The 27,865-nt window shown below is 41.7% G+C and overlaps 1 protein-coding gene across 1 annotated transcript; it reads left to right on the forward strand.

Moving 5' to 3' along the window:
- Positions 1–800: 800 nt before the first annotated feature.
- On the forward strand, positions 801–6,709 carry LOC138974736 (uncharacterized). Its single transcript, XM_070347462.1, has 5 exons — positions 801–806; positions 1,367–1,457; positions 4,378–4,492; positions 5,026–5,190; positions 6,208–6,709. Exons 1-5 carry the CDS (start codon positions 801–803, stop codon positions 6,662–6,664), a joined length of 834 nt encoding a protein of 277 aa, XP_070203563.1. The 3' UTR covers positions 6,665–6,709.
- The last annotated feature ends 21,156 nt before the right edge of the window (positions 6,710–27,865 follow it).

Below are 27,865 nucleotides of genomic sequence, written 5' to 3' on the forward strand. Positions count from 1 at the left end.
GTAGTAATTTCGCCTTACGCGACTTGTTTTTCTTTGTCTGTGTGTAAGATCGCAAGTTCTCGAGATATATGAAGAGAAACAGAGTAAGGGAGACAGACAGGAGAGATGCAAAGCAAGAGAGAGATATTGAGAAAGACGGGCAAAGGGACAGAAATGTATAAGGAGAGACAGAGAGAGGGAGACAGACAGACACGCAGTTAAGACAGAAAAAGGTGAGAGTACTGCTGTATCACGTACATCCAGTCGAATAAGCTGCACTTCACTTGATGACTTATTTTTGCTCATTGTACAGAGTCACCCTTCTATCCAAAGTGAACCAAAGCGCTGAATCAACTCAGAGTGTGTTGGTCAATGCAGCTCTGGGAGACGCCTTTGATCTGCAGGTAATATACCCCATTTTTGCGACTTATTTTTGTCATCCTGCATCCAAAACGTGAATGCACTTTATGTGTTTTCTTCAACGTATTTTCACGGCATATTTGCCTAAAACAACGTATTGCTAATTTCAAAGCAACACAGCACTGGTTATAAGCAAGACTTTTTTAGATCAAGTTGACTAATTGCGCCTTCTGACTGATGAAAATAATGCAATCCTTTCTTAGTGGGCTTGACATAAGCATCACCCTTCCTATACCTATACTGCTCGTGGGTTGACTGTTAGGAGACATGATGTTCTTTGCCAATGTTTGGTCATTAATGACGATACGATGACGGCATTAACTTCCTCATCTCAGTTAGAAAAGCGATCCTTGCTGTGCGGATTGTCTAGTAAATCCTCATAGATCGGTCCGAACTTGTGAATGGGGGTAAACACATGCCAGAATCAACAGTGTGGCTGCTTTTTGTGCTGAGTAACACTATTGTGTTAATCTGTTTGACTGACACCTGTGACACCTAGAGAGATAAATCGGGAAAACTTGTCATTTGCAAAGTAATTTAGTACACGAATCATTATGTTAAAAAAAATTGTTCTTAACTTTCTTTCATGAAGTTTACCTATTTTTCTTGCAATAGGCATGTCCCCTGTTTTTATAAAGCAAGCGCTGTTTTCGTGGTGCACTGCCTGTATTTAAAAAAGAATTTGCAAAAATTCATAATGGCAATAACTTCTCTTTACTTGATTAAATTGCACATTTAAAAATATTTTTCAAGTGCAGACTAAAAACAAATCTGTGTATGGATAAGTTGAAAAAACAACAGTTCACTCTACCTACTAAATATGCATGTGCTAGATTGGATGTTTTCTTAACCAGGGCAAACTCACAATCTTGGGCAAAAATAATAGTATGTATTCCGTATTAAGTACCCATCAATGCAACCACTCTAATGCGCACTAATTCCTATTTCTTAATTTCTTCATCTCCAGACTATTGGTGCAGTCCTGCAGAAAGCAGACATTGTGTTCAAACTCATTAAAACATGCACGCGGGGCTACTCCTACACAGGCACTGATTGTGGTAAAGATGCATTGAAATATTGTTTTGACCATTCACATATTAACCTTTACTTACTTTTAATGGTTTCTCAATTCAACTGAAGAGGCGTTGTTTCTCTGTAACCCATACTATAGCACCAGTGTGAAATAATATGATAGTTTAATAGTTGTTGTTCTCTGTATAATGCTATGCTGTCATCTGCTCACGTCTAGCATGACCAAAACACAAAATTAAAACTTCGTTTTATAACACATTTATATTGTAATCGAATAGGCAAGCGTCTACAATACGTCCTGAGAAAATGCGTACAGCACGAAGTCACAAAATCTCTTTTGTAAAAGCAAACTTCTTCGTTCATGGGCTGAAACTCCCACGTTCACTCATGTTTTTGCATGAGTGGGTTTTTTCGTGTATGACCGTTTTTACCCTGCCATTCAGGCAGCATACGCCGATTTTGGGGGAAGCATGCTGGGTATTTTTGTGTTTTTATTACCCACCGAACTCTGACATGGATTACAGGATCTTTTCCTTGCGCACATGGTCTTGTGCTTGCATATACTGTAAACACGAAGGGGGATAGGCGCTAGCAGGTCTGCACATAAGTTGACCAGGGAGATCGGGAACATCTCCACCCTTAACCCACCAGGCGGCCTCGGCCGGGATTCGAACTCACGACCTTCTGATTAAGAGGCCGACGACTTACCACCCCGCCACTGCGCCCGTCGTAAAAGCAATCAAGGAAGATTAAAAGGATTTTGCCTGTGGCTTCCTTTATATGTCCTTTGTATATATATATATATATATATATATAACAATAATGATAAATAATAATAATAATAATAAATAACTTTTCTATAGCGCGAGTCCCATCAATTGGCTCCAGGCGCTTTACAAATTCATTATAGAATAAACTAGCACAAATCAACAAGCATACAAAGCATACATTTAACTGAGACATAACACCAAGAACCCAAGCACTAAGCAAAACTTAGCGTACAATGTTAAAAGTACACACACACACACACACACACACACACACACACACGCACGCACGCGCACACACAAAGATACCATTGACAAAGAGACCATAAAGCACATGCAGGGTAGAGAGTTCCAAAACAGAATAGGGTTGTGGAGAGTCTACTCAGGCTAAGCAAAGGCTTTACGAAACAGGTATGTTTTGAGTTGTGTTTTGAAGGAGGAAAGGCTGCTGGAATCACGGATAGAACTTGGAAGCGAGTTCCAGACGGTCGGAATCTGGTACCTAAAGGTTCTTTCACCAAAGGTCTTGGTCCTGGTTTTGGGGATGCGAAGGAGTTTTTCAGAGGAGGATCTGAGAGAACGGGATGGCTCGTAGATACTGAGGGAATGGGACAAATAGGGGGGAAGTGATTTCTCAAAACAGCGGTACCCTAACAGAGCGAGCTTGTACTCGATTCTATACTTCATGGGAAGCCAGTGAAGGGTGGTAAGTAGGGGAGTGACATGGTCTTTCTTAGACTTCTGCAGAATGAGCCTTGCAGCACTGTTCTGGACTCTCTGTAAGCGATCAAGTTCTTCAGTGGGGAGGCCGGCAAGCAATGAGTTGCAGTAGTCAAGTCGACTCAGGATCAGAGAGGAGACAAGTTGAACAGTGGCTTGGAGTGTCAGGAATGATCTGACAGAGGAAATCTTGCGCAACTCAAAAAAGGCACATTTACAAACAAAACTAATGTGTTTTTGCATTGTCAGAGCAGAGTCCAGGTACACGCCTAGGTCCTTAACAGCGGTTTGGGAAACAATCTGAGTGTCGCCTATTGTCAGGGAAGTACAGTCAATCTGATTTAAAGCATGCCTTGAGCCTGACAGCATCACCTCAGTTTTTGAGTCATTCAGCTTGAGTTTATTGTCTATCATCCAGTCTTTAACTGACTCAATGCAGCGCTCAGTGTTTTTAACCACTTTTGGAAAATCACTGGGGGGAGCAGAATCCTCTATTTGGGTGTCGTCGGCATACTTGTTGTGTTTGCAGCCATGCCTCGAGATGACGTCAGATAGGTCCTGTGTATATAGTGTAAACAGAACCGGGCCTAGAACAGAGCCCTGAGGTACTCCGTGCTTCAGGGGAACAGGGGATGATTCTTTTTGACCTATTTGTACTCTTTGAATAGCGCTACGTCCTTACCACGACCATGCCGATAACGCCGATCTGAAAAAGTTATCAAATCGTGGCATATCGCCGTCAAAATCCAGCACATGGTTCTAATACCCTAGTCACATAATATAGATGCCGCTTCTGCTACGACGGAAAAGTGTCCGAGAGCGTGACCAATCGTGGACCAAACGTGGCAGGAGCTCCATGAGCGTGGTTTGGTCGGGGTGGGATCTGCTAGGTCGCGAAGCTGCGCGCTCTCCCTACGCTTATTTTGAACTGCACAAAACAAGCGTAGCCGGGTCGTGGCGCAGCGCAGTCGTGATGTAGTTTTTTGATTTGCCATGTGCTGGATTTTGACGGCGAGCCCCGACTTGATAACTTTTTCAAATCGGAGTGATCGGCATGGTCGTCGTAAAAACGTAGAGCTGTGTGACGGGAGACATAAAAAAACTATATCACGACAGTACTGCGCCACGACCCGGCTACGCTTGTTTTGTGCAGTTCAAAATAAGCGTAGGGAGAGCGCGCAGCTTCGCGACCTAGCAGATCCCACCCCGACCAAACCACGCTCGTGAAGACCCTCCCACGTTTGGCCCACGATTGGCCACGCTCTCCACAAATTGTAGAACGGAGTTGAAGCGGCGTCTCTGTGTGAACGGGGTATAAGTAGTCGATGTGAAACCAGGAGTTGTAAAAGTTCTTTGATTAAAAATGAATTGTAACTCTTGGTATTATTTCCTATGGAATTTTTGAATCGTACAATATTTAAAGCAGTCAGTGCCGATCGATATGTTTGTGTATCCACAGTGAAACAGGAAGAACCTTCATCCAGCTCCACCGTTGTCCTTGGCGCAAGCATTGGAGGAGTGTTTGGCTTTCTGGTGGTGCTGATTCTCGTCGTTCTTGTCGTCGTGATTTACAGGTTAGGCTACAGAACTGCACACATACATGTATACCCCTCCCCCCGTTTGGTCGCATTGTCAAATCAGAGTCACTGCCATACTTTTTTCGCAAATTTATTTCAGTATCTCAATTTCTTCTAGTCATTTCGGTGTCTATATTTAGTCTGTTTGTTTCACTGTTTAATTGTTTGTTTTTTAATATCTGTGTTTCTTAATTATTCCAGTATTATTAGAATTGTCTCTTCATTCTGAGAAGACAATTCAATGGTACTTTCCCTTTTAACATTCATTAAACATGTCCTTTGCAACCATGCTTTTCTGAATCAAGTCTTATTCAATAGTGCTCGGAATCTCCATCTTGTGCCTGCACAAGTTTGAGACTGTAGTTGACTCAAACAAACATGTTCTTGATATGTTTGATTAATAAGAAACGAATGTTACACGAATACAGCAACAAAAATAAAATATGGGATACACTGAAACCTCACTACGAACGAGAAACAAGTTCGTAGTTGTAGCTTTTGTCGTATTTATTGTATAACTATTGTTGCAGACGTCTAGGCTGGAACCATGCAGGCAGACGAGCAAGACAAGACGACGAGCACGACTATAGCGCCCTGGCCATTGCTGGTCAAAGTAAAGGTTCTGGGCAGAGTGGTCACCAGGGTCCAATGCAACTCAGTCCCCTGGGATTTGAACTTAACAACCCCAGTTATGGGTATGGAATGTCGATCATGTTCTGAGTTACCGTGAAGTCTTCCCTCTTGCACATCTTGCATCCCTATGTGTCATCATTTGTTTTGTGTTGATTTGTTGAACCTTGCTTTGTCTGTTCTTTTCCTGTGTTGTTTTGCTTGTTGTCTTGTATGATGTTGATTTGTTTTGTTTTGAGCACCTCTGCTTTGTATCTTCGTTATTATATTGACATGGTTTGTGTTTGCTTGGTCTTCTTAATTGCAACTTATCTCGTCCTTGCTACCACGAACGCGCCTCTTTGTGGGTAACATTTTTACAGACTACAATGGGTACACTAATTCAAGAGTTAAGGGGTTCTGATGCCGCTGAAGTTACATGTGCCACCACATCACAGCTCCACATGTTCGAACATCTTTTGCACAAACTATATGTTCACTTTTATGTTCATTACTATATTGTCCCATCACTTAGAAATTCGGGTTGCTTTCTCCCAATTGAAAGCTAAAATGCTGCAACATAATTACGCTACCCATGCAGGCGTTTGCGTGGTAAGGTTAAATCCGCTACATTCACGTATTGTATAATGACGTGCCCCAGTAGTGAAACGGGGATGGGACATTGATACCATCTCTTTGTTTACACCTAAAGCTGACACGTCCTGGCCCAGCCCGGTCCGGATTCCAACCATTTGACCCGCAGATCACAAGTTCAGTTCTCTGCCAACTGAGCTACAACAAACATTACTTTTCTTGTGTTCTCTACTGATACATTGAACTGTCAGCAGCCATTTGGAGGTATTTTGCCTTTCTCCACGAGTTCAACAGCATCAATCAGTGCAGCTGGCAAAGATAATCTGACTTCTGGTTGGCTCATGGCGTGTTATTATGGGTTCTTTTAACAAGCCTTTTCAAGGTTACAGGTTTGAATATGGAGCCTCGCATTAGAACAGTACTTCTGTTGTGGTACCTGTATTTATGTCCACAGTAACACAAGAGAAACAAGCCAGTCAATACATAATCACTGTGTGGTGTCTTTCCAGTATACAGCACGAAAGGCCTGCCAGCGACTATGACGTCATCGGCATAGACAATCCCAACATTGCCAGCTTACTGACTGACAAATATTCTGCTGATGAAGACCCGGGCTGTTCCCCGCGCAACCCCTATGATGAATATGATGACTACGATGAAGCAGGCCACCGAGACGGCAAAGTGCAGAATTCACCACCAGAAAAGGCTGCACAGAGAAAAGGGGGTGGTTCCGACATTCTGACGCCTTCCATGCCACGTGAGAGCACTGAAACAGAGAATCCGCCAGACTATCTCACAATGTCTCCCCCCCTAGAGATTTCTGATGAAGTGAACCACTCAGACTATTTGACCCCACAGCTGAAGCTTGAGAAATCTGATGATCCGAACTATTTAGACTGTCTGACCCCTAACCCGAGACTTGAGATAACTGATGACGGGAACCATTCGGGCTATCAGAATGTCTGAGAGAATTGACAATTCGGATGAACTGAATCATTCGGAGGTTATGTTGACCTTTACCTTTGTAAATTCAAGGACGTTTTTCTACTGCAATATAAGCCTCTAAATGTGCAGAACTTGCTCTTGTTTGCATACAAAGTCACTATAGATGCCATTTTACATACGATGGCAACTTTTACATACTAGAAGTAAGCACAGTGCTTTTAGTTATGCGCTATAGAAATCTCCTTCATAAATAAATTTAAGTTACATATTGAACTGTACAAATACGTTTCATTTACATAGAGTTTAGAATGAAGACACAACCATTTTGAAAAAGAAAGATTTATCGTTCTTCTCGACAATCAACACATGGCCAAATTTGGCTACATTATTGGGCTTATATTCTGTCCAATAATGTCAATAGAATTATAGCTGCGTTGATAAAAGTGACTTGTATCAAAATATGACTCAATAGTTTCACTGGATAATGAGCTTTGAAATGTAAACACATAAGTTCAAGATACTCATTTGGACTATTTGACCCAACGCCTTAGATTTCAGAATTCCAATAAATCGAACCATTTAAACTAAACTGAGCAAAACAAAATAGTGCACCTATTTTCGTACACGAACTAAAACATTCATTCCCGTGGCATTTGATTCAAACTGTATATGCCATTAAATGCCCTTCATGTGGCTACCTGGCACACTTTGCGAATCAAAGAGTGTTGTTATAAGTGTCACGTGACCGCCACCGAAGTAAGGGTACCCCCAAATCGACATTACAATAACGTCAGGTACCAATTCAAAAATCGACAAAAATTCAGATTAGGCACAGCTTGGCAACTTTTACATACGAGAACAAAGCCAAATCATTTATCTATCCAGAACAGTTTTGTTTTGCTATCTTGCGTATCTCTTGTGTTATGTCATTTCTACTGATGCAGGTGTGGAGCGCAGGAGCAGTAAAAAACGAGAGGATTTTGCGTCCATTTTGAGGGGTACCATGACAAAAAGCGCTATATTTCAGAAACGCCTGAATGGATTGATTTGAAACTGGCTGTAAAATAAACACTTACTCGTTTTATCTTTACAACATTGAAAGTAGGAGCACATATTAATGCACATGAAACACATTACAGAAGGAAAACCAGTGCAATTCAAAAAGACAGTGCTAAAGGTAGGTGTAGAGTAATAAGAAGCAAAAAGCACAAACAAAAGAATAAACGCACAACACAATATACAGATAATAATGATAATATGAGAATTTATAATGCGCACATATCTCACCAAACGGCGACTCAAGGCGCACTCATACACATTTTTTCGCATTAAAACTCATGCACTCTCATTTACACTTCAACAGATAGACAAACATTATACGTTATTTGCGTGTTTGACCAAAATATGACATTTTACACAGATCGAGACAGTCATTGTTCTCCGAGACCGCGCTAGCAGTCGAGGTGAACAATAACTGTCGAGATCTGTGTAAAATGTCATATTTTGGTCAAACACGCAAATAACATTTATGTATCGATCGAATTCCTTTCAGGTACTTATGACTTTGTTGTTGTTTTGACGATTGAACGAGCACACACACACATGCATGCAATCCACATGTATGCAATCAAACACACAGCTTCATATTTGGGCGTTTCAGGTTGACCGAAACTTCAAAGGAACTACAAAACACACGTCATGTACTCACTTTGTTGTTGTTTTGACATTGAACAGCACACACACATGCAATCAAACACATGACGGGTTTTTTTTTTAGTTCCTTTGAAGTTTCGGTCAACCTGAAAAGCCAAATTATAAAGTTTTGTCGGCCTCTGACGTCACATGACTCAAAGAAGGGAAATCCAATCTCCAATCGATACATTGATTTTTGAAAGTGTTTCCAACTTAAGAATATACGTCATTGGCATTATATATCCAACTGATTGTTTTCCGAATGCACAGCAAATTTGTAAGGATCCTAGATAAGGACTCAAATGACAATGTAAGCCATTGTTTTATGTATATGTATTAAAACTGGTGACGTTTGAAACTGGTAATTATGAAATAAAACGGACTTGATTTGCCTATAATATTGCCTAACCTTAACAAAACTCCCGATAAATTACTATAGTTATTATTACTGTCTGACATGTGACTTACATATTACTCATTTACACTAGCATTGGCGAAATAAAAGAAAAACACGAATCTATCACTTGTATAATTGTTACCCGATTGCATATGATATGTATTTCATGTTTAAATTATTCAAATGTCAAACGTTGCATTCTGTCAGTCTTTAATAGACTTGATATGTCCTTGTATATACGCAGTGTTTCCTAAACTTTTGCTCCTTGGATCGATGGGTTTTATTCACTAAACGAAGGTTTAACCGTAAACACTATATTAATCAGAAAATAAACTAAATCCAGGCTCACGCACCGAAAAGCAGGAAGTTAGGTCCCTGTGTTCATGCTCATTTCTGCTACGTCATCTTTTGTCACGAATGACTATTTCATCTGCCTGTATTTACCCAGCGCCCTTTTGAGAACCAAACTTGTCCAACGATACTTTCATGCAAGGCTAAAATAACGATAATTATGAGTTTGTAGTAAATGATTGTCATGGGTCGTTTTTGTATCTGGCTGCGTCCAGCGTTATATTAGTCAGTCTGCTTGTAACAGGTGTAACCAACTGTTTATTCAAATCCTTCATGCACTGATTTGATTAAATCTTCACTCTAGACCTTCTTCGTCTTTTTTTTCGTTCTTGGGCTTAGACTCCCACGTTCACTCATGTTTTTAGCACGAGTGGATTTTTATGTGTATGACCGCCATTCAGGCAGCATACGCCGATTTCGGGGGAGGCATGCTGGGTATGTTTGTGTATCCATAACCCACCGAACTCTGACATGGATTACAGGATCTTTTCTGTGTGCACTTGGTCTTGTGATTGCGTGTACACACGAAGGGGGTTAAGTCACACAAAAGTTGACCCGGGAGATCGAAAAAATCTCCACTCTTAACCCACCAGGCGGCAGCGACCGGGATTCGAACTCACGACCTCCCGATTAGGAGGCCGACGTCTTACCACCACGCCACTGCGCCCGTCTGCTCTCTAGAACAATCTGTTTGAAGTTGAAATTCATTAAAACAAAGTGGAATTATGGCCGCTGTGTATCTTTTTCTATTTCTTTTTAAACAGAGGTAGCGCACCACGAAAAAAAGTGTTCGCTCAAAACATGGGACACGCCTATTGCTAGAAAAATACGTACACTTCATGAACATGAGTTGTAAAGAAAGTTTCACACAATGATTCGTGATCAGAAAAACTGTTTTGTACACCAAATTTCTGTCAATGTTTTCTCGATTTATAATGTTGAACATTGCTGAAAGTCTATAGTTTTTGAAAAAAAGACTTTAGTGTATTTTTAGGTTATGGACAATTCTGTATGATGCTAGATATCGCTTTTCGGATCTAACGTTTGAAAGAACCCTTTGTTATTCAACGAATTAAGACATTTTCCCAATTACAGTGTTTTTGTTGTTTGTAAAATAACTTGATGAACATGGTTGCAAATACAAATTCCAACATTTTCTTTTACCGTCATGAGTTTACTTAACCATTTGATTGAAAAATAGTTAGTGACTGACATCGCTCAAAATGTCTTTCGCACACTCTGGTGCTAATGTAAGTGATCAGGACGGTAAGAGTAACGAACGAACTACCAAGAAATCGTATTTTCAGCAGGGCGCACTCTATTTTTCAAGTCTTGATGATCCTGAATATTTTTTGCAGAAAAAATACTCACGAAAAAGCTACGAATTCTTCAAAATTGCGGTGCACCTTGAGGCCGATGTCTGCTCCTAAATCGTAGGTCAGTTTTCAACACCAAAAACAACGCAAAAGACACGTTCGAACTGCCTAACTGCACAAAGGGGAAATCGTATTATTTTGTTTCCCTGTTTTTGGGACTTCCGATTTTCCGCGAGAGTGACCTTTCCTTAGCTTGGTTATGTCTACTTGTTATTCCTGCATGTCAAGGTAACATCACCTATGTGTGTGAGACATTACCTGCTATTCCGACTTGGTCGTGTGACAGACGTTTTCTTCCACACGAGATTACGTTGATTGTCTAACGAAGCCGTCAGGCTGAGTTAGACATCCGCTAATCGAGTGTGGAAGAAAACTCTGTCACACGACCAAGTCAGAATAGCATTTATGTCTCACAGCTTCAACAGAGGAGAGAACAAACACGTTTTGTGTACTCAAGCTTGACAAACCTAATCACAGGAGCAGCCATTGTGGAGAGATCTACTTTTTGACGGAAGTGACCGAACAATTGTGAATGACGCCTCGGTGTATGTGAATGATGTCACAGTCATCGTCACAGTCGGTATCTTTTGAAGCATCGCATTCTTCATGACGTATTTCTGCATCCGCGAAATGTTTGTTCATTCCGGGATCTTTGTCATCTATGTTCAGAACTCTGTCCTTATAGTTTCAGACTAACAGGCCTCCTGAGCTAGCCACTTTCCAAGGGCAGCTAAATTCGCGTATGGAAACAGTACTGTCGTCTGGGATGCCGTTTTCAGTATTCTGAGCGTTGAAGAATGTGTAAAGAGAAGAAACGATAACAGCAGGAGAAATAAAAGTCGTGTGTTATTTTTTTGGCTTTTGGAGGGACGATTTTGAGTTTGAATCCGTTCTTGCCATGCTCCTAAAGCGTGTAACATACAATCTTGCACACGTTTGCTTTAGTGGTGGCAAAGAAGGAAAGCGTCAGGAAAAATACTCAGATCATCGGACCTAGAAGCCTTGCCTGGATGAGCAAACATTTGGTTTATTATTGAATGTACAAAAATAAGCTATTCCTTACCGTATGTAACTGTTTAATAAGCAGCTTTTTATAGTTGATGTGTTAGTGTAAGCAGTATTACGTTGTGTTATTGTTTGTTACCGTGACAGATTGTCTAGGTATGTCACACGCTTTCCTTCTTTGCCACACGTTTTTAAAGTCTTCTGTGCGTGTGTATTCATGTGTGTTTGGATGTGTGTGTGTGCGCGCGCGAGTGTATGCGTGTTGGTGTGTCTGTTCGTGAGTGTGGTCCATATTTGTATGTGTCTGAATGTGTCCCTGTGTGCGTATTTTGTGATCAACTGTGCCATATTTCATTTTTAACTTTTTGAAATTATGTATTAAACAGATTTATAAAACAGTCATTTCGTGTGTGTGTGTGTGTGTGTGTGTGTGTGTGTGTGTGTGTGTGTGTGTGTGTGTGTGTGTGTGTGTGTGTGTGTGTGTGTGTGTGTGTGTGTGTGTGTGCGTGCGTGTATGAAAGCGTATGTATGCGTGTATCTCTCTGTGTGTTTGTATGTATGTGCGTGAGCGTGATAAATGTGTATGGGTGTATATGTGTGCCTTTGTGTTATTGACTGTGTCAAATGTACCTCAACAAAATGTGAATTTTGTGTTTTTTACAAAACAAAGTGGTTGTAGATCGTCATGCAAACTATACACATTCTTAGATTTTTGTTATTCAACTGACGAAAATACTTGCTTCATAAACATGAATTAAATTATTCAGTTCATGACTCTTTCCGAGTATCGGGTAGAGTTTCAAAATAGAGTAAGTCCTCACATCCACATGTTTGTGTGGATTGACGGAGTACCAAAAGTTATCGAAAAATCTCCGACATGTAGCATGCTTGATTACATTGGGGAAAAACATTTAAGAAACATGTCCTTGCAGTTGATGTTGAGCTCCTCAGTTTAGTTGAAAGAGTTCTAATCCACTCCCATTCTGGATATTGTGCTTATGTACCTTAAGCTCCTTTTACGATCCCCCAATTTCAGACTTCCTCCCTTTTAAGACCTTAATTTCTCAGATGTTCTGGTCACAAACTCCCGCTCTCATACAAAACATCCATATTGTACAGTGAAAGACTACACAAAGGGAAGCAACCTTCCCCTCTCTACATGCTGTTCCAATCATAGTTGCGTACCTTGACTGGCAAAACATGTTACTCGACAGTCGCTGAAAGCACTTTACACACATCTTGGGTGATTTTCTCAATTTGTTTGGAGGTTTATTGATACCTTTTAACATCGCGTATTAATGTATCCCAACATTTCTGATCAAAACTTAAAGGGACAGTGCAGGGGTTACAGCATTGTTGAAGCAACGATTTGTCTTTTTGTCGCAGATACGATATAAACAGTCAAAAGCTTTACAAAACTTTCTCACAGATGCCTTCACATACCTTTAGTGTTGCCAGCCAAACGAAACTTTGTACGGTTTGCCAGCTCGCATCTCCCGCCAAAATGTAATTAACATTTCCCGTGAACACGTTCTGGGGCTCCAGGGTACCCACATACCATCTTTTACAAATGTATCACGTAACCACACACAATGTCTTGATGTAAAATACCCAAAACAGAAAGAATTCTCCCTCTCGCCGAGACTAATAGACTTACATATAGGCTTTTGACGTAATAAATTCACGCGCGGGACCTGATGTGAACCTGGTCGAAGGCGACTCAAGCCTACACGCTGGCAGTCCAAAATTAATTCCTAAAACAATTGTTGTTTTAAATCCTTGCATGAAAGTCAATGAAACTTGGAATTTATTTTTCAAACGAATAGCTACCTGAGGTATGACTGATATCCTAAGGGGCTCCGTGCGCCTGGACTTGACAGGTCCAGTAACTTTAAGACATAATCTTTTACAGATACTCCAGATACGGATTTTAGATGTTAATTGTAAAACAATGACTGAGCGTCGTATTATTTAACCGGCTGCTTCGTTATTCACCACATCCCATCGTGCGGGTAATAATCTTTTGCTGCAAAATTACATAAGTGCCTAAGTTATAAACCTGCCCTCAAAGTGCCTCGTGTAAGCAACAGGGTTAGTTTTAAGAATGGATGATTGACGGGATTTGCTAATTAACTAACTGAGAGGACACAACTGCTCCACGTGTGCTGAATGGCAGTGTTCAGCGCAGTTATGTCCCTTCACCCCAAAGTCAGAAATCAACATGTCCACAAAACCTACTTTTGCAAAAATTGCTTAATTGTGCTTCAGTTCATGTACTTTCTGTTTAAGAACTCAATTGCCGCTTCACACGGTTGACGGGATAATGGGTAACCGTCGTGACTTAGAAAAAGCCGTTTAGTCGTACTATGTATGAGTGTATTTAAGCTACATGTCGGTAACGTAGATGACGGGCTTTTACATTTCACCTCATGACAGAGCCAAGAGACACCGGACGAACCTGCCAATATATTTGTTTTTGTATAGCATGCTCAATTGGGCGAAAATCATATCACACGTTGAAACATTTGCTAGATGACGGTTATGGAACCCCCAAGTCCAGTTTTTACATTTAGTCAAGTTTTGACTAAATGTTTTAACATCGAGGGGGAATCGAAACGAGGGTCGTGGTGTATGTGCGTGTGTGTGTGTGTGTGCGTGTATGTGTGCGTGTGTGTGTGTGTGTAGAGCGATTCAGACTAAACTACTGGACCGATCTTTATGAAATTTGACATGAGAGTTCCTGGGTATGAAATCCCCGAACATTTTTTTTAATTTTTCTGATAAATGTCTTTGATGACGTCATATCCGGCTTTTCGTGAAAGTTGAGGCGGCACTGTCACGCCCTCATTTTTCAACCAAATTAGTTGAAATTTTGGTCAAGTAATCTTCGACAAAGCCCGGACTTCGGTATTGCATTTCAGCTTGGTGGCTTAAAAATTAATTAATGACTTTGGTCATTAAAAATCTGAAAATTGTAAAAAAAAATAAAAATGTATAAAACGATCCAAATTTACGTTTATCTTATTTTCCATCATTTTCTGGTTCCAAAAACATATAAATATGTTATATTTGGATTAAAAACAAGCTCTGAAAATTAAATATATAAAAATTATTATCAAAATTAAATTGTCGAAATCAATTTAAAAACACTTTCATCTTATTCCTTGTCGGTTCCTGATTCCAAAAACATATAGATATGATATGTTTGGATTAAAAACACGCTCAGAAAGTTAAAACAAAGAGAGGTACAGAAAAGCGTGCTATCCTTCTTAGCGCAACTACTACCCCGCTCTTCTTGTCAATTTCACTGCCTTTGCCATGAGCGGTGGACTGACGATGCTACGAGTATACGGTCTTGCTGAAAAATGGCATTGCGTTCAGTTTCATTCTGTGAGTTCGACAGCTACTTGACTAAATATTGTATTTTCGCCTTACGCGACTTGTTTTTTTCTGTATTGCCTCTTCGGTAGGCTCAGATGTACCTCAGCAGTAAGCTGTACATACCATTAAACAAATCGAAGGTTGTTTTAGGGACATATGAGTGAAAAAAGACCCCACAAATGGGATCAAATTATATTTCCGAAAGACGTTACTGCTTTTGTGCCTTTAGCCTTGATGTCCACGCACAAAGACGTCCTCCGGCACAAACATGACTGCAGCAACAGCACTGATGCTCGTGTCATTAAAAATGATATTAGATGTGATCAGAAAGAACGTGTCTCTATTTTTAAAATATTGATGTTCTTTAAATTATTCTGGGACAGTAAAGTAGATGACGCTTTTGGTAGTATCCAATGCTCTCAGGACTAGACAAGACAAGTAGTTAACATGTTTTTGTGTGCAGGAGCAAGCTCAAGGCCGACCATACCAGACGTGAGCAAATTTTAACTTGTACATCTTTTCGTATTAGCTGCAGGACCCTTGGACAACGAAATGGTCGCTTCTCATTGACTTCGATTCAAGGCGTACGTGATCTTGCCGATAATACATGATAAATAAGCATTCTTGGTTGCCAAACTGTAGCTACAGGAACCTCACAAAATGTGTGTGTGTGTGTGTGTGTGTGTGTGTGTGCGTGTGTGTGTGTGTGTAGGTGTATGTGTGTGTGTGTGTGTGTGTGTATGTGTGTGTGTGTGTATGTGTGTGTGTGTGTGTGTGTGTGTGTGTGTGTGTGTGTGTGTGTGTGTGTGTGTGTGTGTGTGTGTTTACCTTTTTAAAAGAGATGATGATTTGTAACAAGATTTTTGAAGTAACAAGTGCTAACAGAAATGAGTATTTTAGAAATGTATTTTTACTCTGATAAGCATAAATGTTAAAAAGTCGAACCTGTCTATAACTACCACCCAAGGAGCCGACCATCAATAGCCGTTATGAGCGAGCAGATGGTCGCTATGGAAAGGTGAATAAATATAAGTGAATATAGAAGATAAACTCGTCAGAGATCCTTGGAAGTGGTCGTCGTGAACAGGTTATCGCTTTCGAAGGGTGGTCACAAGGGCAGTAGTTATAAACACGAAAAACGCCGTGTGAACTGAGACAGGAAACTGGCATCGGTCCCTCCGTGGCCAAAATGTTCAAGGGACGATAAAAACAAACATCTAACCAAATGTAAAGAAAACCCCGTGAATAAGCTTTATGCGTTACCCACGTTTTACACAACTGTCAACAGCATTACAGAATGTGTGCCTGCGTATGCTCTGTAGAGGACATGTTGCTGTTTTCCTATTCACCATGCTATCATGTACCGTCAATCAATCTAAACAGCGATATACGCTACTGCTTCAAAGCCAACATTATACGAATTGAATGTTGAATTCTGAGAAACTAACATATAAAAGGAGTGTTGGCTATTATCCAAGGATCCGTGTACGTAGTTACATATATGAAGAACAGCCCTTGGAAAGGTGTTGGGGGGGTGTATGAGTACACCCTGTTTACATTCTCTTTTGAGCAGTTCACACGTCGCAAATATACTTCGATACTGAGAATGGGTGGGACAGTTAACCGTCCCCTACTGCCCTTCCCAAAATTGTGCAGCCTTTCATACGTAAGCACACATGATCATGCCGTATCATGTTAGACAATTAGGAGCCAAGAGGGTGACATAAATAAAACAACACTCACGCACACAAATTATAAGCTTACATGTCAATATCCTTTGTTTTGCTTCAGGTGTTCAATATCCGGATTTTAAACCTTAAGCTGTGATATGAGACATCAGACAGGATACTGATACCCCTTATTATTTTCCTGTATCCTGGCAAGGTTGAAACTGACACCCTGTGTACCCCCTTTACCTCCCTTGTTCTATGTGAAGTTTTGTGTTTGTGCTTTACTTCTTCTTCTTTTTTTTTGGCAACAAGCCAACTGAAGTTTCATAACACCCCCCTCCCCTCGCCCGCCCGACCACCTACTTCCCACCACCACTCCCTCAACCCTACCTTTTTCCCCTTCTCCCTTCCTCTTCGGATGAAAAGACTGTTTCCGTCTCTCAATTTAGCACTCCTGTCCCCTCTCTCCACTCCAATCAAAGCTACCTGGGTTTCTTTTATGCCCTTATATAGCTATTCTGATGGACACGTGGGGGAATTCGGGGGCTGTGATTGGATGGTTTCAACATCCCTTTTCCGATCATCAAAGCATAACGCTACGGACGTTGGCCATTTTTGCTGATATCAAAAAGCATATCGGCAATAACAAAGACGCATGGTTCCGGTTTCTTCCACGTGTATAAAGTACACGCATACCTCGCCAGGTTTGTTTCTGTGTCTATGCATCGATAGACGATGCCATTTGCTTTGTGTGTGTTTTTGTTGTTGCTTACTGAACATGACATACATTACGTGTAAAATCCAGTTCTTTAACAGGCAACAAACTTTGCAAATTTCCATAAGCTGCAATCTGAAGCGACCTATCTCTGATTCTAGCAGACGATCTCTCCAATGTTTAACACAAAAATAGCAAACTCTCCTGTCACATTGAACGTCCATTGTATAGTGCAATGTTGAAATGAAGTTACCGGTCTGGAACATTTAGTCGTTTCTTCTGAGACAATCCTTGTTATCTTATCATATACAGATTTACCGCAGTCTTCACCACGCGAATTCCCAACAGAAGTCAGACTTTCGAACATACAATCTACGTAGGCAAGCATGATACGTCATATAATTCCTAGCATATTGACGTAATGCTCAACATCCGGTTATCTCGAGTTTTCTCCGTTATACATGTCCGTGGGTTTTTCAATGTTCGGTTATTTCCGTGGCTCCATGCGGAAAGGGAACCGTCGTCTCCAATCAACGACATGGACCATTCTGGCACTTGTTGCTGACAAAAACATGATTTTAACACAGAATTTAATGCCAGAATAGCTATATAAACACAATAGCGTTTTCATCGTAGCAATAGGGTCCGATATTTAGACTCGAGCAAGTATAATGCGACTCGTCTTCGACTCGTCGGCATTATACTTATCTCGTCTAAATATCGGGCCCTATTGCTATGATGAAAACACAATAGCTGTTAATAGTGGGGCTCGTACGTTGCAGATACATGTCAAAATCATACACATCTTGTGGCAAACATCACACTTTGTGATATTCGTCCTTATGATGTTTTTGATGATTTAAGATACAGAGCCACTTCAGAATGTATTGTTGTTGTTTTAATATTAAATAAAAAGGCTTCCCCTTCGCGTTGCAATGACACTTCGATGCTGAGAATGGGTGTGCAGCTATTTATACGTAAGCACACATGAGGGTGACATAAGCGCTCAGCAGTAATGATGTTCAACTCAGCAAAATGTAAAATTCCATTCTTAACATGCACTGGAAGTTGTTGGCTGATAATTTATGCATGAAATAAATATTCTCATGGGTATTTTTTTCTTCAAAGCTCTGTAGCAGAGAATATGTCCGGTAGATTTTTTTAATTGTTTCACACTTGCTTCAACGCACTCTGAAAATGTCAAAAACAATTTAGTAGCAAAATCCATATTTTGGGGTCGATTGATGTCCTTTGTCTTTAAACATGTCCTGACCATGTGTTATGGGTGTAACATAACTTTGCGTTAAACACGTATACGTACAGTACAGGGCGTCCCCTGGACACGACTGTTCCTCGTTTTGAAGGAGATCAAGGTTTGCAACAAGATTCGAAGTAACAAATGAGAAAAGACATGAGCCATTTAGAAATGTATCATTACTGTGATAAACAGTAATGTAAATACAGTCAAACCTGTCTATAACGACTACCAAAGGGGCCGACCAAACGAGGCTGTTATAAGCAGGTGGTCGCTATGGACAGATAAATAATGATATAGAAGGAAAACTCGTCTGAGATCCTTGGGAGTGGTCGTCGTGAACAGGTTGTCGCTTTGAAAGGGTGGTCGCAAGGATAGGTTCGACAGTAGTTTTAAACATGGAGACCGCCGTGTGAACGCAGACAGGAAACCTGCATTGGTTCCCCCCATGGACAAACAGGTTCAAGGGACGATAAAAACAAACATCTAACCAAATGTAAAGAAAACCCCGTGAATAAGCTTTAAAGTTTAATTGAAAACACAATGTGTACGTTTACAGACGTGCATTGCAACAATGTGTGCATTTTAACACCTTGCGTATACGGACTGAATAATTAGTCCCATGTTAATCCACAGATTCTACTTTATTGTCAGAAATGCAATGTTTGAATGATTTATGCGCTACCCACGTTTTACACAGCATCAATACAGAAGTTATGCCTGTGTATGTTTTATAGAGGACAACCTGTTGCTATGTTCATTATCATCATGCTAACACGTACCGTCAATCAATGTTAAGGGCAATACACACACTACTGCTCCAAAGCCAAAATCATATGAAATGAATGTTGAATTCTGAGAATATAACATGTAATAGGAGAATTGACTATTACAAGGATCCGTGTGCATAGTTGCAAATAGGAAAGGGGGTGAGGTGGGGGGGGGGGGGTATGAGTACACCCTGTGCCAGTTCTCTTTTGATTAGTTCACACGTTGCAAATATACTTCGATGCTGAGAAAGGGTGGGACTGTTAACCGCCCTTTCCAAACAAATTGCACCCATTTACATTCACACTAAGCATGTGCACACATGATTGTATAATGTTAGACAATCAAGCGCCAATAAACACTGACGCACACAAAATATAAGCTTATATGTCAATATCCGTTGGCCAAACAAAAGACCAACGTGCAATCATCGAATGTTAAACCTTTAAGCTGTGATATGCGACATCTGACAGGATAATAGTATTACTAGTACGTAATACCACTATTATGTTCATGTATCCGTTGAAACTGATACCATGTGTACCCTTTTAACTTCCTTGGTCCATGTGTTTTGTGCTTGTGCTTTACTTTTTTTTTTTGGCAAAAAGCCAACTGAAGTTCAATAACGACCCCCTCCCCACCACCCCTACCTCAACACTACCTTTTCCCCCTTCACCCTAATTCGCCTTTGGATTAAGATACTGTTTCTGTATTCTCTTTTCCGCAACCTTTAGCACTCCTGTCTCCACTCCAATCAAAGCTCCCTGAGTTTGTGTCATGCCGCAAAGTATAATCCTCTTAGTTATGCGCAACGGCAAGTGGACGTCTGCCTGTGCATTAACTCAGGGCGTGACATGATTATCCGTATGTAATTTCGAGTATTGCGTGCGTGCGAGCGTGCGTGCGTGCGTGCGTGCATGCGTGCGTGCGTGCGTGCAGCCGTGCATGCGTGCGTGCATGCGTGCGTGCGTGCGTGCGTGCGTGCGTGCGTGCATGTGTGTGTGTGTGTGTATGAGTGTGTAGGTGTGTGTGTGTGTGTGTGTGTGTGTGTGTGTGTGTGTGTGTGTGTGTGTGTGTGTGTGTGTGTGTGTGTGTGTTTGTTTTGTTTGTTTGCTTAACGCCCAGTCCACCACAAAGGGTGATATCAGGGCGGTGCTGCTTTGACAGTTAACGTGCGCCGTGTGTGTGTGTGTGTGTGTGTGTGTGTGTGTGTATGTGTGTGTGTGTGTGTGTATGTGTGTGTGTGTGTGTGTGTGTGTGTGTGTGTGTGTGTGTGTGTGTGTGTGTGTGTGCAGGGTGACCAAACAAAAATGCAACCCTGCAAAATGCTAATAACTTCCACATCTGTTGACCGAATCACGTTTAATGTTGATGACAGAAACGTCAGCCTATGTGTGACTGGTCCTCAAAGTAGCGGTGTTGTGGTTTAAATGTTCTGACTTTTGTGCAAATTCAAAACAAGTTGCCAAATTCGGCGATCGACTCAAAGGAACGAGATTTGAAATTGAGCTTCAGATCAAAAACAAACTTAATTGAATAACAACACTTGTCATCATTTTCACGAGTTTTCATTCACAAGCACCTGGGAAATAAATCTCATCTTCCCCATGCAATAAATCCCCGGTTACCATAGTTGCAGGAAGCAGGTTATACATGGATAATCAAAAGCAAACCCAATAGAAACGCTCGGGGATTCGTCGGCTCTTTTCAGTGGCGTTTCCCTAGACCTAAACAGACGACACTGCTTTGCAAAGTCAGTTCCAACAAGAGGCGAAGCCTTCAAGGCTCACGTAAGAAATCGACAAACAGTAACACAAACTCAATCACTCCGTCACACATACACACACACACACACACACACACACACACACACACACACACACACACACACACACACACACACACACACACACGGTAAGCATAGGTGAAACTGTGCAAGAAAGCGAGACCCTGGATCTGCCAAGTAGTCTCGGCCCGCTCACAATAACAATGACCGAGACGTTCAGTAATTCCTTTGCGTGACGTCTAACCCTCTTACGTCATAATGTGACGTCTTCAAATTGTTTCTATCACACACGTCAAACACTTTTGACCGAGACTGACGTAATCCATAGACTCGGAAATGTTAAAGTTTCTATCACACACACACACACACACGCACGCACGCACGCACGCACGCACGCACGCACAGACAGACAAAGTTTATCATCGCATAGGCTACACTTACGTGAGCCAAAAACGAACTGGCAAACTGGCAAAAGTAAACAAAAAACAAAACTACTTCATGACAGGACATACATTCATCACAAACAAATGAAACCTAGCGATATGTTGTGTCTTCTTACAAAGTCATGGAGTGCGTGTATCGGTATCGGGGTATCGGGGCCCGGTAGCTCAGATGGTAGAGCACTGGACTTGTGATCGGAAGGTCGCAGGTTCGAATTCGGGCCGGGCCGGACACGGGTCAACTTTATGTGCAGACCCAGAGACGGAAGCCATGTCCCACCCCCGTGTCATCACAATGGCACGTAAAAGACCTTGGTCATTCTGCCATAAGTGCAGGTGGCTGAATACACCTAAACACGCACACACCTGGGTAGCGCGACTCCGTTGCTGCTAGCTTTCCACTGGGAGGAAGCGACCCGAATTTCCCAGCGATGGGACAATAAAGTAATGAAAATGAAAATGAAAAATGAAATGATCTGTGTTTCCATACACAGACGTTCGGAAAAGCACGAACGTCAAGTTCAAGTCAAACCAATTGACCCCTGACACACAAATTTTGACCCGTGCACAAGACGTTGTATGGATAAACGAAGCGCAAATAAGAATTAATGATGAAAGCAAAGAAAATAGCAACAAGATATGCAAACATCTAACAAAGCCGAGCAAGCAGAATGACAGGTCTAATGAAAAACAAAGAGGTACTGAGTCGGAAACAAGATCGCGGTTCTGTCCTTCGCTGCACGACGCAAATTTTCTGTGACCTTTGACCTTTCTGTAGCTTCCACATTCGATCACAAAGCTTAATAGTTACAACTAAAAGCCGAGGGGGTGGAATACCGAGATGAACAAACAGAACTGTGCATCCTCAAACCTGACATATTCATCCCAACATTTTATGAACTCAAAAACACAGAAAGTTGCGTTCACACGGCAGCTTTGATGCCAGTGGTTATCAAAACGGAACTCGTGTTTCAAAGCATTGCTCCCTGTGTTGATTGTGCACTTATTTTCTCACTACCAAAATGATGACAAAAACTATGTGTGGTGGTTTGTTGTCAGACCAGCTTTTTTGTCGGTCCTCGGGGGCCATATCGACTTTTGTTTCATATGTATTGACCACGGCCTTCGGCCTTGGTCAATAGATATGAAACAAAAGACGATATGCTCCCCCACGGACCGACAAAAAAGCTGATCTGTCAACAACCCATCAAACATCTTATAATGTAAATACAGTCGAACCTGTCTATAACGACTACCAAAGGGGCCGACCAGACATGGCTGTTATGAGCAAGTGGTCGCTATCGAAAGAAGAATAATATGGAAGAAAAACTCGTCAGAAATCCGTTTGGAGTGGTCGTTGTGAGTAGGTTGTCGCTTTCGAGAGGTGGTCGCAGAGGCAGGTTTTAAATACGGAGAACACTATGTGAACTAAGACAAAAAACTTGCATCGGCCCCTCATAGTCGAAAAAGGTTCAAGGAACAGTAAAAAACCAACATCCAACCAAATGTGACGGGTGGGGATTGAGAACAAACAAATTGAAAACAGCAGAAAGTGCCTATCTCGTAAGTGGAACTTTAGCAAAGTGCGAACGCATACAGAGCACAGAGTAAACCCAATAAACGCTTTTTATATTTAGTCAAGTTTTGACTAAATATTTTAACATCGAGGGGGAATCGAAACGAGGGTCGTGGTGTATGTGCGTGTGTGTGTGTGTGTGTGGGTGTGTGGGTGTACGTGTGTGTAGAGCGATTCAGACTAAACTACTGGACCGATCTTTATGAAATTTGACATGAGAGTTCCTGGGTATGAAATCCCCGAACGTTTTTTTCCTTTTTTTGATAAATGTCTTTGATGACGTCATATCCGGCTTTTCGTGAAAGTTGAGGCGGCACTGTCACGCCCTCATTTTTCAACCAAATTGGTTTAAATTTTGGTCAAGTAATCTTCGACGAAGCCCGGACTTCGGTATTGCATTTCAGCTTGGTGGCTTAAAAACTAATTAATGACTTTGGTCATTAAAAATCTGAAAATTGTACAAAAAAATAAAAATTTATAAAACGATCCAAATTTACGTTTATCTTATTCTCCATTATTTGCTGATTCCAAAAACATATAAATATGTTATATTCGGATTAAAAACAAGCTCTGAAAATTAAATATATAAAAATTATGATCAAAATTAAATTGTCCAAATCAATTTAAAAACACTTTCATCTTATTGCTTGTCGGTTCCTGATTCCAAAAACATATAGATATGATATGTTTGGATTAAAAACACGCTCAGAAAGTTAAAACAAAGAGAGGTACAGAAAAGCGTGCTATCCTTCTTAGCGCAACTACTACCCCGCTCTTCTTGTCAATTTCACTGCCTTTGCCATGAGCGGTGGACTGACGATGCTACGAGTATACGGTCTTGCTGAAAAATGGCATTGCGTTCAGTTTCATTCTGTGAGTTCGACAGCTACTTGACTAAATATTGTATTTTCGCCTTACGCGACTTGTTATGTATTTCTGTACTGTATGTGTCTGTAACATTACTGTTTAAGCTGTCTTACACGTGTCATGTCATCTTGAAACCTTCTCAACTTTGGTTCTTTCTTCCTCCCTTTCTGTTTTTACATTTAGTCAATTTTTGACTAAATGTTTTAACATAGAGGGGGAATCGAGACGAGGGTCGTGGTGTATGTGTGTGTGTGTGTGTCTGTGTGTGTGTGTGTGTGTGTGTGTGTGTATATGTGTGTGTGTGTGTGTGTGTGTGTGTGTGTGGGTGTGTGTGTGTGTGGGTGTGGGGGTGTGGGTGTGTGTGTGTGTGTGTGTGTGTAGAGCGATTCAGAGTAAACTACTGGACCGATCTTTATGACATTTGTCATGAGAGTTCCTGGGTATGATATCCCCAGATGGTTTTTTTCATTTTTTTGATAAATGTCTTTGATGACGTCATATTCGGCATTTTGTAAAAGTTGAGGCGGCACTGTCACACCCTCATTTTTTTATTAAATTGATTGAAATTTTGGCAAAGCAATCTTCGACGAAGGCCGGACTTTGGTATTGCATTTCAGCTTGGTGGCCTAAACATTAATTAATGACTTTGGTCATTAAAAATCTGAAAATTGTAATTAAAAATATTTTTTTATAAAACGATCCAAAATTACGTTTATCTTATTCTTCATCATTTTCTGATTAAAAAAAACATATAAATATGTTATATTCGGACTAAAAACAAGCTCTGAAAATTAAAAATATAACAATTATGATTAAAATCAAGTTTCCGAAATCGATTTAAAATCACTTTTATCTTATTCCTTGTCCGTTCCTGATTCCAAAAACATATAGATATGATTTGTTTGGATTAAAAACACGTTCAGAAAGTTTAAAAGAATAGAGATATAGAAAAGCGTGCTATCCTCCTCAGCGCAACCGCTACCGCGCTTTTCTGGATTGTCAATTTCACTGCCTTTGCGACGAGCGGTGGACAGACGATGCTACGAGTGTACGGTCTTGCGGAAATGCAGTGCGTTCAGTTTCATTCTGTGAGTTCCACAGCTTGACTAAATGTAGTAATTTCGCCTTACGCGACTTGTTTTTCTGTTGCTTTTCTTTCAATTGTGTGCTCGGTTGTTGTTGTTTCTGTTTACTTGCTTTTGCTTTGTAGTCAAAAATGGGCGTTTGGGTGTTTTTTTGCTGAATGAGTAGCAACAACGCGGCTGTAGTATGCTGTGCTAGGGCCTTGGCATGCCCAAACCTTATTCAGGTTGGAAATAAGCCAGATCAGACTTGTTTTTCAAGTTGTTATTGTGTATTCAATGCAAACAAAACACGCTTCAATGGTGTTACACATTACCAAAACGTCTTTGGGACATTGTGACTTCAGTCGTTATAAGTTGATTGTTCCAAATGTATACACGTAGGGAAACCAGGCAAACGTCGTGAATGTGATATTGGCCTGAAATACAACACCAGGGGTGCGTTGCTCAGAGCTAACGATCTGTTCGCGAAGAGTGAACAAGTGTTCATGGTGTAGGCAACGCTATGTTCGCGGCGAACTGTTCTACCCTCTCTACCTACTTTTAACTAAATGAACCCGTTTCTTCGCTGACGGCCGAGTCCATGCATGCATATTGGGGGGCGATCATGCGAACAGCTAGTCGCGTTGTACTTGGAACAGCATTTGCCCTCAGGATATCTGTGTGAGAGTGTGTGTTTTGTACCCCACGTGGAGAAGCAGGGGCTTTCCTTTTATTTTTTTGGTGGTCAGATTTGACAGTTGGATTTCTTGTCGATTCCGTGAAAAAGTGTTGTGGTCTTCATGTCACTGTTAATAAAGGTTAATTAAAGGTGAAAGTTTAGGAGTAAATAACCCGTGTGCACGCTCTCTCTCTCTCTTTCTGTCTCTCTCTCTCTCTCTCTCTCTCTCTCTCTCTCACTCTCTCTCTCTCTTTCTCTCTCTCTCTCTCACTCTCTCTCTCTCTCTCTCGCTCTCTCTCTCTCTCTCTCTCTTTCTCTCTCTCTCTCACTCTCTCTCTCTCTCTCTCGCTCTCTCTCGCTCTCTCTCTCTCTCTCTCTCTCTCACTCTCTCTCTCTCTTTCTCTCTCTCTCTCTCTCACTCACTCTCTCTCTCTCGCTCTCTCTCTCTCTTCTCTCTCTCTCTCTCACTCTCTCTCTCTCGCTCTCTCTCTCTCTCTCTCTCTCTCTCTCTCTCTCTCTCTCTCTCTCTCTCTCTCTCTCTCTCTCTCTCTCTCTCAACAAAGTGTGCATGCGAACGCCTCGACATCAAGTATGCAGGCTGCACGGTATGGCGAACCACAAGGTCAGTTTTAGGCCCTCTACTTTTCTCAATATACATAAATGACCTGCCCCTTCATATCAAAAACTTGTGTGAACTTTTTGCAGATAACACTACCATACATTCCAGTGACACCAATTTAAATCGTTTATCTGAATCACTGCAAGAACGTTTGAGCCAGCTGAGTGCATGGACTGAGTTAAATCATATATCCCTGAACCCCCCAAAAAATAAATGCATGATGATAACAACTAGACAGAAACGACAGAACATAATCTCCACGTTTCCCAATGTAATTGTCAATGTTGACATTTTTTCAACAGTCAACCATCATAAAGTGTTGGGAGTGACCATCGATAACAACCTGTCATGGTTACACCACATCGAACAACTTTCTAAAGTCATGCCCAATTTGTTTTATTTTTCGAAAAAATTAACAGAAAATCCAATATTTAGATTATTTGTTTGAAATTTGGTATGGACACAGTTGAATGCACACACAGTTCATTTGCATCTTCAAATCAATCAGTCAATCAATACGATTGGGTGCCGAGGCTGTCAAGTCAGTAGGGGGTGTGACTGCCTTGAGCAGCAACAATTGCCCGGCACCTTCTGGGCATGGACTGGATCAGATGCCGGATATCTTGCTGTGGGATGGTGTCCCACTCCTCCTGAAGTGCCTGCAATAGATCGCGGTGATTTGCCGGCGCTTCTTCTCGCCTGCGCACACGTCTGTCCAATTCATCCCAGAGGTGTTCTATCGGGTTCATGTCTGGCGACATGGATGGCCAGGGAAGCACCTGGACATGGTGGTCGGTGAGGAACTGGGTGGTGAGTCGTGCTGTGTGCGGGCGAGCGTTGTCCTGCTGGAATATGGCATCCTGGTCAGCCAGAAGAGGAAGGGCGTGTGGGCGCAGAATTTCCTCCACGTATCGCTGGGCAGTTATGCGCCCTTGGACGTGCACCAGGGTGCTCCTTCCAGCGGTATTGATCGCCCCCCACACCATGACGCCTCCACCACCATGAACGGGTGCCTCATCCACACAGTTGGGCGCGTAACGTTCGTTTACTCTCCGGTAGACCCTCCTCCGACCATCATGTCGCTGGAGCAGGAAGTAGGACTCGTCGCTGAACCACACGTGTCTCCAGTGATTCCGGACGGTCCAGCGAAGGTGCTGGTTGCCCCACTGCACTCGGTTCTGGCGATGGCGGCGGGTGAGGACAGCTCCGCTGTGAGGTCTGCGAGCTCTCAAACCAGCTTCATGCAGGCGGTTCCGCACGGTCTGGTCCGATAATCGGTGTGGCCCGGGGAGAGCCTGGACAGAAGATGAGGCCGACAGGAAACGATTCCGGAGGTGGCGGAGCCGTATGAAGCGGTCGTGAGCAGCAGTTGTCGCCCTTGGTCTTCCCGCTCGTGGCAAGTCAGCAACGGAGCCAGTGGCTTGAAACCTGACCCACAGTCTACTGATGGTGCTCTGGGACACGTGGAAGTGCCTGGCGATTGCACTTTGACTTTGGCCTGCTTGTAAACGACCCAATGCAATTTGGCGGTCTTCTCTGCTCAATCGGGCCATCTTTCGTCGCTGAATTGTCGTCTGATTT

The sequence above is a fragment of the Littorina saxatilis genome, linkage group LG8, assembly GCF_037325665.1.
Source record: "Littorina saxatilis isolate snail1 linkage group LG8, US_GU_Lsax_2.0, whole genome shotgun sequence".
NCBI lineage: Eukaryota > Metazoa > Mollusca > Gastropoda > Littorinimorpha > Littorinidae > Littorina > Littorina saxatilis.

Excerpts from the sequence above, each read along its gene's own strand:
- LOC138974736 (XM_070347462.1), top strand. Across the intron at positions 4,493-5,025 it reads CTTGTCGTCGTGATTTACAG|ACGTCTAGGCTGGAACCATG; the intron begins GTTAGGCTACAG and ends CTATTGTTGCAG. Across the intron at positions 5,191-6,207 it reads CTTAACAACCCCAGTTATGG|TATACAGCACGAAAGGCCTG; the intron begins GTATGGAATGTC and ends GTGTCTTTCCAG.